A 12,916-nucleotide genomic window follows, 5' to 3' on the forward strand; every position below is an offset into this window, starting at 1 on the left:
GTTCAGGATAAGAAGATGAAAGGGGTAACGGATACCACCGTGAGGACCACGACCATGAAAGGGAAGAGAAAAGACAGTGAAAGCTGTAGCGGTGTCGGCGTTAAAAGCTGCGGGCTTTTTAAAAAAATTTTATTAATTACCTATATATTGACAGATTTCTTATTTTATTAAAGATTATGTGCCATGTCATATAACAGGATATAGTATGATATTATTTATTAAATAATACATAATAGAAGATATACTAGCATATTATGCTGTTTATTTATTAGCAGATATTATATAATACATATGTAGGTGTTTATATACATAATATATAATTCATGCACCTATATAACATATAACCCATAACAAATAATGTAAGATTATGATTAATGTATAATATAACAAGATTACATAACAATAATGATGTAATATTATCCATTGTATATCTTGGTTCATGAAACATTCTCATCGTAGGTGCCTGTCAGAGGCATTTATGTATTAAAATTAATATTATAAGACACAGTTATGAACTTATTACCCAGCATCATAACAGGAATATTGACAGTGACATACTGTGTCCTCTTTCCCTATCCTGCTCTTGGCCCCTTCTCACAGGAAGTAACCAGCATCCTGAATCCTGGCTTACCCTTCTCTTAAATATTGTGTGTGCGAAAATAACACAAGATCAGTTAAAACAAATGAACTGCAGGTACATGCAATGGAATGGATGAATCATACACTCTATGTTAAATTGAAAAAGTAAGCCCTAGAAGGTAGCCTATAGTGTGCTATGATTTTAACTGTGTATATATATGTTAACTAAACTCACTAAATTAAGAACAACTACAGCTAGAGTCCAGGTGGGAGAGAGACAGATAAAAGGTGAGGTGAGCAGATTTGCTGCAGGCGAGCGAGTTCCTTTCCAGTGACATGTCATTCTCTCTGAAGCAGGAGGCAAGGCCATCTGCTGGGAGTCAGGGAAGAGACAGAGGGAAGCTTAGAGGTGTGCAGAGAGCATAGAATGTTGACACCACTGTGTGGCAAGTGGGGAAATGTGCTCACTAGAGAAATCCTGGAGGATTGCCTGGCAGTGGCAACATGCTGGGCATTGATTTGTAGTCTTAGAAATCTGTGCTGGGAGAGCCTGCTGCCTGCAGGCTCAGAACAAATAGAGCTGGGTGAACCGAGATGGAAGTCGTCCTGGTGAGGAACTGAAAAGATCAAGGGTCAAGGGGGTTTTGTTTGTCATAAAGAGAGTGCTGACTGTGGATGCAGAGCTGGAAGGTGGGGAAGTGGAAGTAAGAGGAACGTGGACAGGCAGGAAATCAGAGGAGTCAGTGCTTGATGCCCCAGTGAGGGTGAAGGAGGGCCAGGGAAGCTGTTGGAGAAGCAGCTGGATGGATAGAGTTGGGCACATAAAGGAGAGAGGCTTGACCTGGGAAGAAGACACGCCCGGGTATGAGCCTGGGGACAGGGTGAATGGGGGGTGGCTGGCTCAGGCTGACAGAGAAGAAGACCCTACAATGACCATACTGGGTGGTGGAGGGAGAATCAAATTTGATGTCTTGATGGTAGGAGGTGAGGCAATACAGAGCTTGTGGTCCAGCTTCTCCTGACTGAGGCAGATGAGCAGGGAGGCCAGGGTGGCAGGCACTGCTAGGAAAGGATCTGGGTTTTCCAGGTGCTCCCAAGAGAGGAGGAGCAATGATCTGAAGGTGGAAAGTGAGCACAAGGAAGTCAACCCAGGCTCCTGATCAAACGGGGGTGTGTGAGGGGGCAAAGTGTCAACTCCAGAGATGGTTACCCAGGAAGCAGGGACCACGGGTGAAGTAGGCGACACTTAGAGAAGAGAGGGAGAAAAGTCTGGGTGTAGGGGGAAGAGAGGCCCCAGGACAAAGGAGCACAGAGGCACAGTGATGAGGATGGACTGGCTCTATGGTGATACTGAAAGGTTGGCTGGATCTTTGTCCTGAGGGCTTAGTTTGGGGGGACTATTGGCCTCATGAGGACTCCCCTCTCAGCAGCCTGCACAGAAGCTCTCGCTCCTGAGAGCTGTGTGGCCACCACTGTTCCCGGAGGGGCTCTGCCTCCACCTTCTTTTATCAGACATTCCTGCCCAGCCCCTGGCTGCTAGCAAGGGAGCCTGGGCCTCGCAGCTGCTTCCGGTGGAGGGACACAGGCTCCTCGGAGAAGCAGGCTGATCTTACTTTTCTCCGTAACCAACGGCCTAGCAAAGCGCCAGCCCATGTGTGGGCCATGTAGGGGCTCGGATACTTACTGAATTAACTCAAAGCAGTATAAAAGCAGAGCTGGACGAAGTGACCACTGAGCTCACAGAGTTCACTGCCCACACCCCCATTCTACAGATGAGGAAACAGAGACCAAGCGTTGAAGCAAACTTGGCCAAGGTCATGCTGCTCTTAAATGCTGGCCTGTGTCGGGCATGCCAAGTGATGAGCTGCAGTAAAGGGGCTGAGAGAGGGCTCTGGGGCTAGACAGCTTAGGTTCAAGTCCCAGCTCTGCCATTTATTAGCCGTGTGATTAATGAATATCCTTACCTTTAAAGTGGAACTCATAGTGGTGCCTACTCATTGGATTTTCGTGAACACAGCGTTCCTGGAACAGCAGGACAGAGTTCTGTAAGGGTTTGATGTTGCTTTGGTTACTACTATTATCACCAAGTGAACCCTGAAATGAAGAACAAAGGCAACAAGAATTTTTATTTTAAAGGATTTTAAAATCCTCTGATGAATGATTCATTTCATCTATTCAAGTTTGCATTTGACCCTTATTAGCAACTACATAATGGATGACTTTTGAGGCAATCTTGCTTCATGTCTTTTATTCTCACTAAAGACACAGGCTATTTAACAGGCAGCAGTTTCTTTTCCAGGAAAAGGGACAAAAAGTTTAAAATGACTCAGTGCCTCTTGGTCCCCAGTGACTTGGTTGTGACCTGTCAACCCAGCTTTGGGGAAGTGCCCATTCCCCCTGGGCTCACTGAGCTGCCCCACAGCCCCCAAGGGTCACTGTACCCCCACACGAATCCAGTCTCTTGGTTCCTATCTTTCCTTCAGATCCCTCAAAGTCTTCCCATGCCCCAGGGACCCATCTGCCCCACCAACCTTGGCTGCTGGACTCCAGGACACTATCCTGGGTCTCAACCATCCTCTGTTCCTATGACTGCCCCACTACTCTACATTTTGTCCTTCAAGTGTGGGCTCCTGTAGCTCTACACACAGCAGGGGTCTCCCCGTCCTCCACCTTGGGTAACTGCATTGTCCTGCACGGTGCCTAGCGAACCCGTGTGGAGGTAGGAAGAATACAGAACAACAGGTGCTCAGAGGGGCTGCCTTTCCCACTGCAGGGGCCCTAGAGAGTTTTCTCCAGCTGGTTTTTCACAGGCGCTGAAGCTGTGGAATCTCGATCTCACCAATTTAAAAGGCATCATCACTAATTACAAAAGCAATCATTTCTTCAGCAGCAAAAGGTGAAAAAACTTTGTGTTCTCCACCTCCAACTTTTTTCCTCCACCTTCAGATGTTTCTCATCTCTGGGCAAGGGTAGAAAGCAACTCACAGAATTTTATTTTTCAATGTTTTTTCCCACTCTGAAGATTGCTTTCCCAAAACCGATGAAGGCTAGAATGGTTTAGCTATCCTGGACTGAGTATTCAGAGTCTGGGGGGGGAGGGGGGGAGGGGAGATAACTCAGCAATATTGAACCTAACAGAGATATTAAAAGGTTCTATTCTAAACAGAAAGGAAGCAGGATGCTATAGATTCAGGACAACCATAGTTGGAAATGCAATAACGAGTTACAAGAGAATAAACATAAAGATGTAAAAATGAAAAAGGACATCAAAATAAAAAAAGGTGGGAATGGGAGAGGGGAGCAAGAAAATATAGATTTTTTCTTTCTTTTTTTTCTTCGTTATTCTTAGGATGTGTTGGAGCCTACGTGATTATCAGTCTAAAGGAAATAGATATAGCAATGGGTTGATATATTTGAAGAATAAGGTAACCACAAATCAAAAGCATACAATAGAGTCACAAAAAAACCAAAAAGAAACAAAATCAAAATGGCTTAAAGGCTTAAATATTAGACAAAACACTATAAACTTCTCACAAGGAAACTTAGGCAAAACATTATTTGACACACATCTCAGCAATGTTTTCCTAGGGCAATCTAAGCAACCAAAGCAACAGAAATAAAAGCCAAAATAAATAAATGAGACCTAATTAAACTTACAAACTTTTGCACAGCAATAGAAACCATAAGTAAAACAAAAAGACAACCTATGGAATGTGAGAAAATATTTGCAAAAGATGAGACTGACCATGGCTTAATTTCTAGACTATATAAATAGTTCATACATCTTAATAAGAAAAAAATAAACAACCAAATCCAAAAATGGGCAGAACAACTAAACAAGCAATTCTCCAATGAAGACACACAAATGGCCAATAGACATATAAAAAAATGCTCAATATCGCTCAATTATCAGAGAAATGCAGCTCAAAACTAAAATGTTATCATCTCACACCAGTCAGAATGGCCATCAATCAAAAGTCCACAAACCATAAATGCCAGAGAGGTGTGGGGAAAAGGAAACACTCCTACATTGTTGGTGGGAATGTAGTTTGGTGCGGCCACTGTGGAAAACAGTATGGAGATTCCTCAAAAGACAAAAAAAAAAAAATACTTATCACCTAATCCAACAATCCCACTCCTGGGCATATATCCAGAGGGAACCTTAATTCCAAAAGATACCTTCACCTCAATGTTCACAGGAGCACTGTTTACAATGGCCAAGACATAGAAGCAACCTAAACGTCCACTGACAGATGACTGGATAAAGATGTGGTATTTAGATATAACAGAATATTACTCAGTCATAACAAAGAAGGAAATAAGGCCATTTACAGCAACTTGGGAGGAACTGGAGCTTATCTCACTAAGTGAAATAAGTCAGACAAAGACAAGTATCATATGATATCATTTATATGTGGAATTTTAAAAAAATGATACAAATGAACTTATTTATAAAACAAAAACAGACTCACAGACTTATAAACAAAACTTAGGAGTTTGGAATTAACAGATACAAATTACTCTATGTAAAACAGACAAACGACAAGGATTCACTGCAGAACACAGGGAACAATATTCAGTATCTTGCAACCTATAATGGAAATGAACCTGAAAAAGAATAGACTATGTATACGTACAACTGAATCACTATGCTGTATACCTGAAACTAACAACAGCTGTATATCTGAAACTAACAAAACATTGTAGATCAACCACATTTCAATTTAAAAAAATTGATAAGCTCTAAATACCTTTATTCAAAGAAAATCTTGAAGTCTTCCCTCTTACAAAACTTAAAATGTGTAGCTTGAGCAGGACCAAATTATACTGGATGGGCAGTTACATACCTTCTCAAGCATGTGGCCCATGCTACACACACATCGTGTTTTCCTACAGGTAAGAACAACCCTGAGTGCACAGGGAGCGAGTCCTTCTGGGACAAGGTCTCTGTGGCAGTGGCCTCCTTGTCACTGCTCCATCTCACCAGGAGGCCAGGGTTTTCAGAGGTGAGGGGACATAGAGCTCAAACACTTCAAATTGATTTCCCGAAAAAAACTATGGAAAAACCAAATTCACCTGCAGTGTGGGAAATATGAGCAAGGCCCCTAAGCAGACTGACAAGCCCAAAGTAAGATGGCCCGATGTTCAGATCGGAACCAGAACAACGACCACCTGGCCCCAGTTAAATGACCACCGCCTCACCTGCAATGAACTGCTCATACTCAATGTCAGGGATGTTTCTGTTGAGACTTGGGAGGTCAAAGGAATCCGACCAGGGAATCCAGACCTGGTTGATGTCGGGGCTCTGCCAGTGGTAGAGGTGGCCCCAAGGGGATAGCACCAGTACCGGCTCCTCCATCCTCAGCAGGGTCTTCAGGAGGAAGGCAATGTGGATGCAGATGTTCCTACGGAGGCTGAAGCCCTCTGGAAGCTTGAAGTCACACAGAATGTACCTGGCAGGGAGCAAAGGAGAGCGGGTCTTCAGGGCCAGGCCTCTTCACAGGAATCCCGGCTTAGATAGAACAGATACAACGGGAATCCCTGCACAGCCCATGGCCTAGACTCCAGACACATACAGCAGCTTCTGGTTTGTAAAGTGGAGGCACTGTCTGCCCATTTCAATGTGGCCAATTACTTCAAGTCCGGGAGCAGTTGCGGAAGACATCTTGGCGTCCATCTAACACCACTAAGCACCTGACTATCACCTGAGCACCCGTTCTCCAGGGGCTCTCAAACTTCTTGTTCTACAGAACCCTATACACTCTTAACAATTACTGAGAACCCCAAAAGTCTGCTATTTATGTGAGTTAAATCTATCAATATTTCCTGTGTTAGAAGTTGAATAAGAAGTTAGAAAAAGTGCATGAATTCACTTAAAAATATTAACAATCTGCTGTATGTTACCATTAATACTCTTAAACAAAATATAATTCTATTTTTCAAAACAAAAATCATTAGTGAGAAGAATAGCAGTGATTTTAATTTCTGCAAATCTCTTTTGGACTGGTGAGAGCTGAATTCTCCTATCTGCCTCTGCATTCCCTGTTTTTTGATATCACAGGCCAGGTTTTCCCTGGAAAACCCCACAGGAACTCTGGAGAGCAAGAGTGTGCAAAAGGCAGGTGACATCCCGGCGTTTCTATGAAAATGGTCTTGCACCTCAGGGGCCTTGGATACACTTTGATAACTGCTGCCCTATCCTAGGTGAGACTCTTCTACATTAGAGCCAGGCAAGGGTCCTGGATTCTGTAATGAGTTACCGCCACCACACCCCTCCCTTCTCTGTGTGTATCTCACAACCTCCATTACTGCAGATGAGGATGTAATCCTCAGCCAGGGCCTCTAATCCCATAAAACTGCTAACTTCAAGAGAGAGTGTCCCATCTACCATCCCTACACCCCGCATAGTTTATTTTGAGTTAAGCCCTAGATAACTGCTTATCGGCACTGACCCTTGTGTCTTATTCCTGAGGTTGACTGAAGGAACCAATATCTGGAATGAACTGAAATTTCCCCGCAGATAAACAAGGCTGATAAACCACCCCATTCCAACATCTGATTCTGGGGCTCTTCAAAACCCGGATAAGGTCCCGCTTCATCTAAGATGGGTTCTCAGCCTGCCCTACCCGGGGGGTTCTGGGAGGCCGTGGCCACCAAGGGAGACCCAGATTCGCGGCCCCAGCCCCAGGGCCTGAGGGGGAGGAAAGCTTGAGGCTGTGCCCAAGCCCTGCCCCGCCCCGCCCCAAAACGCTCCCAGGCACCACAACCATCCCTGGCCACCACCCCAACCCCGATCCCACCCCGGTTCATGTCCACCGGCCCCGCCGTCGGCGCGGAAGTACGTTTACCGTCTGTGGGACGCCACCCCAGACAGGATGTCCGCCGCCTACTGACCAGGCCAGAACTAGTCGCCCGGCCAAGCAAGCCGCCAACCCCAGAAGCAAGCACCGCCATGGTCCCAGGCAGCTACACACTTCCGGAGCCCGCTCCCCGCCCCAGAAGCGCACTGTGGCCCGTGAGGAGCGCGGCGCCTGTAGCCATGGCAACGCCTCGGGGCCCTCCCCTAGCGTATGCGTCGTGCGTCCTCCCGAGTCTAGTTGTGCGAGGGCAGAACTTGCGGAGCCAATGGGGGCCAGGGCGCGGCCTGGACGGGGGTGGGGGGAGGCTTATGGAACAGCTGGGCGGGGCCGTGGAGGGTGGGGCCGGGCGGAGGTCCTCACCTGCAGGTGGCGCCGGCCGGAAGCTGGGGCGGTACTACCACCAGTGGGCGGGGCAGAGGGGCAGCTAGGCAGGGGGGCAGCTGGGCAGAGGGGCAGCGGGGCAGCGGGGCGGGGGCACCCTCACCTGTCTGTGTGTGGGGATCAGCCTGGGCTCCGCGGCGTCCGCTTGCACCGGACGTGGACCCAGGCTGCCGGTGGGCAAGATAGAGGACTGAGCCCAGGCACGCACGGTTGGCCAGGTAGGGCACCTGAAATGCAGATCCGCCAGGCCCGCTGCCGGCCTTGAATACGCGCTGCTAGGCAGTTTCCATGAAGACGGTATCTGTCATAAGAGGGGAGGTAGGGCTGGGGTGCCAGATGCCGGGTTGGGTGCAGTCTCAGAGGAGAGCCACGGTGAGAGGGCGCAGAGCGGCCCCTGTGTTGGCTGGGCTAAGATTTTGGGGTATAGGTTGGGGGTGGTGTGTGCCTTGCTCTGTGGTCTCCCCAAGAACCCTCACTCCAGAGCCAGGGGCTCTCCTCCCCCCACCCCTTACTGCACTCCCTGCCTTCCCCAGCACCACCTGGGGTGTGGTCATGCCGGGGCAGGGAAGGCCCAGGGAAGGGGCTCATTCAGGGGGAGGGGCCACTCTGTAGGGATGCTGGACCTGACAGCAATGCAGTGCTTCGGAACTCCCCTGGGATGGGTTTCTTACCAGTGGGATGGAAGGGCCTGTCCTTCCTGGGGTGCAGTTGGAGGAAATAGATCCATCATGAATGTCAGCCCTGAAAATGGAGGCTGCATTACATCCATTCCTGGAACGAAAAATCAGGCCCCTCCGGCCAAGGTGACTAAGGAAGTCATTCAGCAATATTCGGGGTCCCCAGTTTAGGCTTTCAATTAGAGCTGAGCGGCTCAGGAGGCCAGATCCCTGTCCGTGGCTCCCAAGTAGGCTTTCTGCTGGGGGACAGGATCCTCAGAAACACCTGTGTCTTTGTGGGTCACTCCCCTTTGACAAGCTGGGAGGCAGGGTGCAATTGTGGGAAATCGTGTTTCCATGAGGAGAGGGCCACCAAGAGGTGGGGGCACAGGAGACAATGAGAAAGATTCCCGCAGCCTTTCTGGAATCAAAAAACTGGCAAATATGGAAAAGTGCATAATTTGTTTTATTGAACAGGCTGCTTATGTGCGTTTGAAGGGCCAGGTTCAAGGACTCTGCATCCCTCCAGGACAATAGCCTCAAGAGTAGAACAGACAGAGTAGGAAGAGATGTGGGGCTTCTCCCAGGAATGAGGCAGAACAGGAATTTCTGCAGATTTGCAAGGAGACCCCGATCACTGAGCACGGGGTTACAACCCCACGTGACCCTTGTCGTGTTTGGCTTGGGCTCTGGGTCTGGCCTGATCATGTATTCTTCCAGCTGAGTTCCAGAAACTCAGAGGGTAGACTTAGAGGGGCTGAGCTTGGAACCCGGTGTGGCGACAGAGGGTCCTTTATCCTGAGCCCCCTCAGCCTAATCACTGTAGCTGAGTTCCAACACCACCCAGACCCCCAGGGTGGCCGTGGAAGGAGAGCAAGCCTGGAAGGTGACCCAGGGGTCCCACTGCTGTTCCCCACCCTTATTTTTGTTCCCCTCCCTTATCTTTGTTCCCTTTCTCCCCGGAAAGTGTGATTGTCTCATGTCATGCTAACAAGCCATCTCTCTTCTCTGTCAGGTGGGGTCCCCACCCCCGCTCAGCCTTCTCTCTGCATGGATGCTGAAGGACCAGGCTCACTTGAAGTTCTGAGCTTGAGCAGTAAGGTGGAAACAAAGAAACCAATGGAAACAAAGAAACAAGTCATTGTGGCAAAGCTCCCCACCACAGAGAATCTGCCCTGAGTGGAAGGGAGGGTGTGGGCATGCCCATTTGTTTCCTGTCACCCAGTGCTCTTAGCTTTCTTATTGCAGACCTGCATGGTTATAACAAAATGATCTGCCAAACTGAAAATATTTACTCTCTGGCTTTTACAGAAAAGGTTGGCCAGCCTCTGGTCCCTGTAGCGGGCAAGTGATTGGAGTACCTTTCCAATTTGGAAACATCTGGGCAGGCCCAGGTTTGCAAAATTCTTTAAGAGTAGTTACGGAGATTTGCTTCTAAACATTTTTACGGCTGTATACTTCTGAGCTGAGGTTGTGCTGTGTAATTCTGATCTGGGATTTTCTCAAACTGTTTCTCATTTTTTATACCTGACTCCCCTATCTTCCAAGGGGAATGGGATGTTAAGGAAGCCATGGATTTTAGGAAAAAGATACAGATTTCATTTCCATTTAAACATCGATGTATCTCCTTCCTAGACAGTATCGGTTCTGTGGTATTGATAGAGGAATTAAATAGCAACCAAATTTATAGAAAATAGTGGGTCATTGGGTACACAAGTTCTTCTTTTCAACATTTCTGTAGTGTTTGCAGTTTAAGATGACCAATCCTGAGAAACAGGCAGCCTCTTAGAATGAAATAGCATTTTTCCTGAACCATATTCAATTTTTATTTCGTAGACAGCAGGAAGGACAATCACACATCCAACACTTGGGGACCTCAAAGATAAAATGTAACTTTCTGAGAGCACACTCCCCGCGTCTCCCTCTGTTCTTTTCACTATCCCATTGTCCCTGAAGGCTCTTTCGTATCTTCTGCTCATGACTCCAGTAACACTTCCTCCTCGTTCCTCAGCTGGTAAGTTTACTTTTCTACTTTGACAAAGCAAACGGAAGCCAACAGAAGAGAACTTTCACCAGCAACTCCCAGCACATCCGCTCGCCTTCTGATGTCTGTGACCTCACTCTCGCTGCCCCACCTCTTATTACAGGTGACATCGAAAGCCAGATCATCCAAAAGTCGCCAGGGGGCCCATCCATCCAATCTTCTCCGGGCTGTCACTCCCACATCCATCCTCTCTGTCACTACCTCATCTATTTTCTTCTCCTGCTAGTTGGCTCCTATCAGTATATAAAAGTCCATCCTCTTAAAAGAAACGAACAACACTCCTTGACCCAAAATCGCCCCCACCAATTGCCACCCCATGTCTTTGCAGCAAATCTGTAATGGGTATTTTAAACTCACTGTCTGCATATTCTCTTGAGCCATCCCATTTTGCACCCACTCTGGCTTTTCCCCTGATCCGTTGCTCTATGGAAACTGCTCTGTCAAGGCCATCAGTGACCCCATGTTGCTAAATATAGTGGTCAGTTTTCAGTCTTCATCATGCGTGGCCCTTTGGCAGCATTTGACCCAGCTCTTCCATCCCTCCTCCCCCGTGTTCCTGCTTTACTTGGCCTCCAGCCCATCGCTGTGCTTTCGATCCACTGGCTGGTCTTTTACCAACGTCTCCTCTTTTTTCCAAACATTTACTGCGAATGTGCCCCAGAGTTGGGTCCTGGGTCTCTCCTATATCTCTCTGCTATACTTTTGGTGGAAGCAACCAGACTTGGAAGTTGACATGCTATCAATTTCTCGATTTGTCCAAAACTCCCTGATTTGCCCTTTCCATTTGGAACTCTCTCCCTGATACTCATTTTCTTTTTCTTCATTCATCTTGCTTTCACATTCATACATATGTTCTACTGTGTAAATTACTTTTCCAAATTTTGAATCAGTCCATACATATCATGTAAAATGCTCAGATCTCTATTATTTCCACTAAGATGCTTATTCTCCCTTAGAACCTTTCTGTATTTCTGTATTTATGTCAGTAAAGGGAATAGTATTTCTACAAGCCTCATAGTTAAACAGTGTGTTTGTTTGGGGCTATTATGTAACATGAAATAATGATACATCAACTCCTTTTTTATTTAATTTTATGTAACACAAAGATGAGTTTTTTGCACTGAAGACTGGTTTTATTGAAATTTTACCTACTTTATGGACAGTCAGTTTATGTGAAAGCCCTCATTTCTCCCCTTTTCTGATATATTTTCCATTTGGCTATTATAACATATAACTTGGCATGAAATAAAATTCAAAATTCATTCACATAATAAATTTAATACAATTAAATTATATTTTTTAATGTTAAAAAGAAAGAAAAAAAAACCTAGACTCCTCTGCCTGTTAGGCATTTCTGTGGCAATATCTAATAGACTCCTTAACCATGACATTTAAGAACTGAGCTGATTCCAGCCCCTTTCCACCTGCTCAGCCCCATCTTGTCCCATCCCCTGTGGATGGAGAGGACATCCATCCCATTTTCCAGGTCCAGATGTTGGAACCATGTTCTTTCTCTCTCTTTCTCTTACACACACACACACACAGCAAATCCAGCTTGTTAGAAAATTCTGACTACTCTGAATTCATTAACCACCTACTCCCTGTTCCCCACCTTCCTAGGAGTCACCTTCAGCCCCTTCTTGGACACAAATAGCCTCCTTCTTCCATCTTTGCTCTTCTACAATCTCATCCACACAGAGTCAGAGGGAGCCTATAAAAGCATACATTGAGGGGGTGAGTGTAGCTCAGTGATTGAGCATATGCTTAGCATGCATGAGATCCTGGGTTCAAACCACAGCACCTTCACTAAAATAAATAAATTACCCCCCCCAAAAATAACAAAACAAAAGCATAAATTGGACATCACCCATCCCATCAAAACTCACTAAAAGGGTCAAAATTTCATTAGGAGCCAAAGTCGTCCCAAAGTCTTCCAGGACCCGCGTGCTCTGCCTCTCCGGACATACTCTCCCCATCACTCTGGGGGCTTCTGGCTCTGGCTCTTCCTTCTTCCTCCGGATCTATGCTGCTTCAAGTTCATTACTCCGTGCGATCTGCCAGGATTGCCTAATCCCTCCTGCCTGCCTCCCACCCCACCACCATCACCTGAGCTTGCTCATATCACTCTTATTTTTCCCCAAGCTCTTGCTACCCCCAACATGCAGCCTGTTTCCTCTGCTAAAACTCTGAGCCCCCAGTGATGGGGAGTCGTGTCTATTTTGTTGACTAATAAAGCCCAAGAGCCTTGGGAACGGGTCTACTTACTAGATTCCCATATGTAGTAGGAGCTTATACAGATATGCTGAATGAATGCAGAGGCCCTGGTCCAATCCGATGGAGCACTTCTGTGTCCTGCTCAAAGAAAAACTCTCCTTTCCTCCTGAGAGGGGGTGATC

General features: G+C 46.7%; 1 protein-coding gene across 1 annotated transcript; it reads right to left on the minus strand.

The window, feature by feature from the left end:
- Nucleotides 1-1,300: 1,300 nt before the first annotated feature.
- On the minus strand, nt 1,301-9,856 carry LOC140694671 (uncharacterized). Its single transcript, XM_072957813.1, has 5 exons — nt 9,838-9,856; nt 7,474-7,723; nt 5,867-6,032; nt 2,544-2,673; nt 1,301-1,638 (listed from the first exon to the last, which is right to left on the minus strand). Exons 1-5 carry the CDS (start codon nt 9,854-9,856, stop codon nt 1,481-1,483), a joined length of 723 nt encoding a protein of 240 aa, XP_072813914.1. The 3' UTR covers nt 1,301-1,480.
- Between the last annotated feature and the right edge of the window lie 3,060 nt (nt 9,857-12,916).

The sequence above is a fragment of the Vicugna pacos genome, unplaced genomic scaffold, assembly GCF_048564905.1.
Source record: "Vicugna pacos unplaced genomic scaffold, VicPac4 scaffold_77, whole genome shotgun sequence".
NCBI classification, from domain to species: domain Eukaryota; kingdom Metazoa; phylum Chordata; class Mammalia; order Artiodactyla; family Camelidae; genus Vicugna; species Vicugna pacos.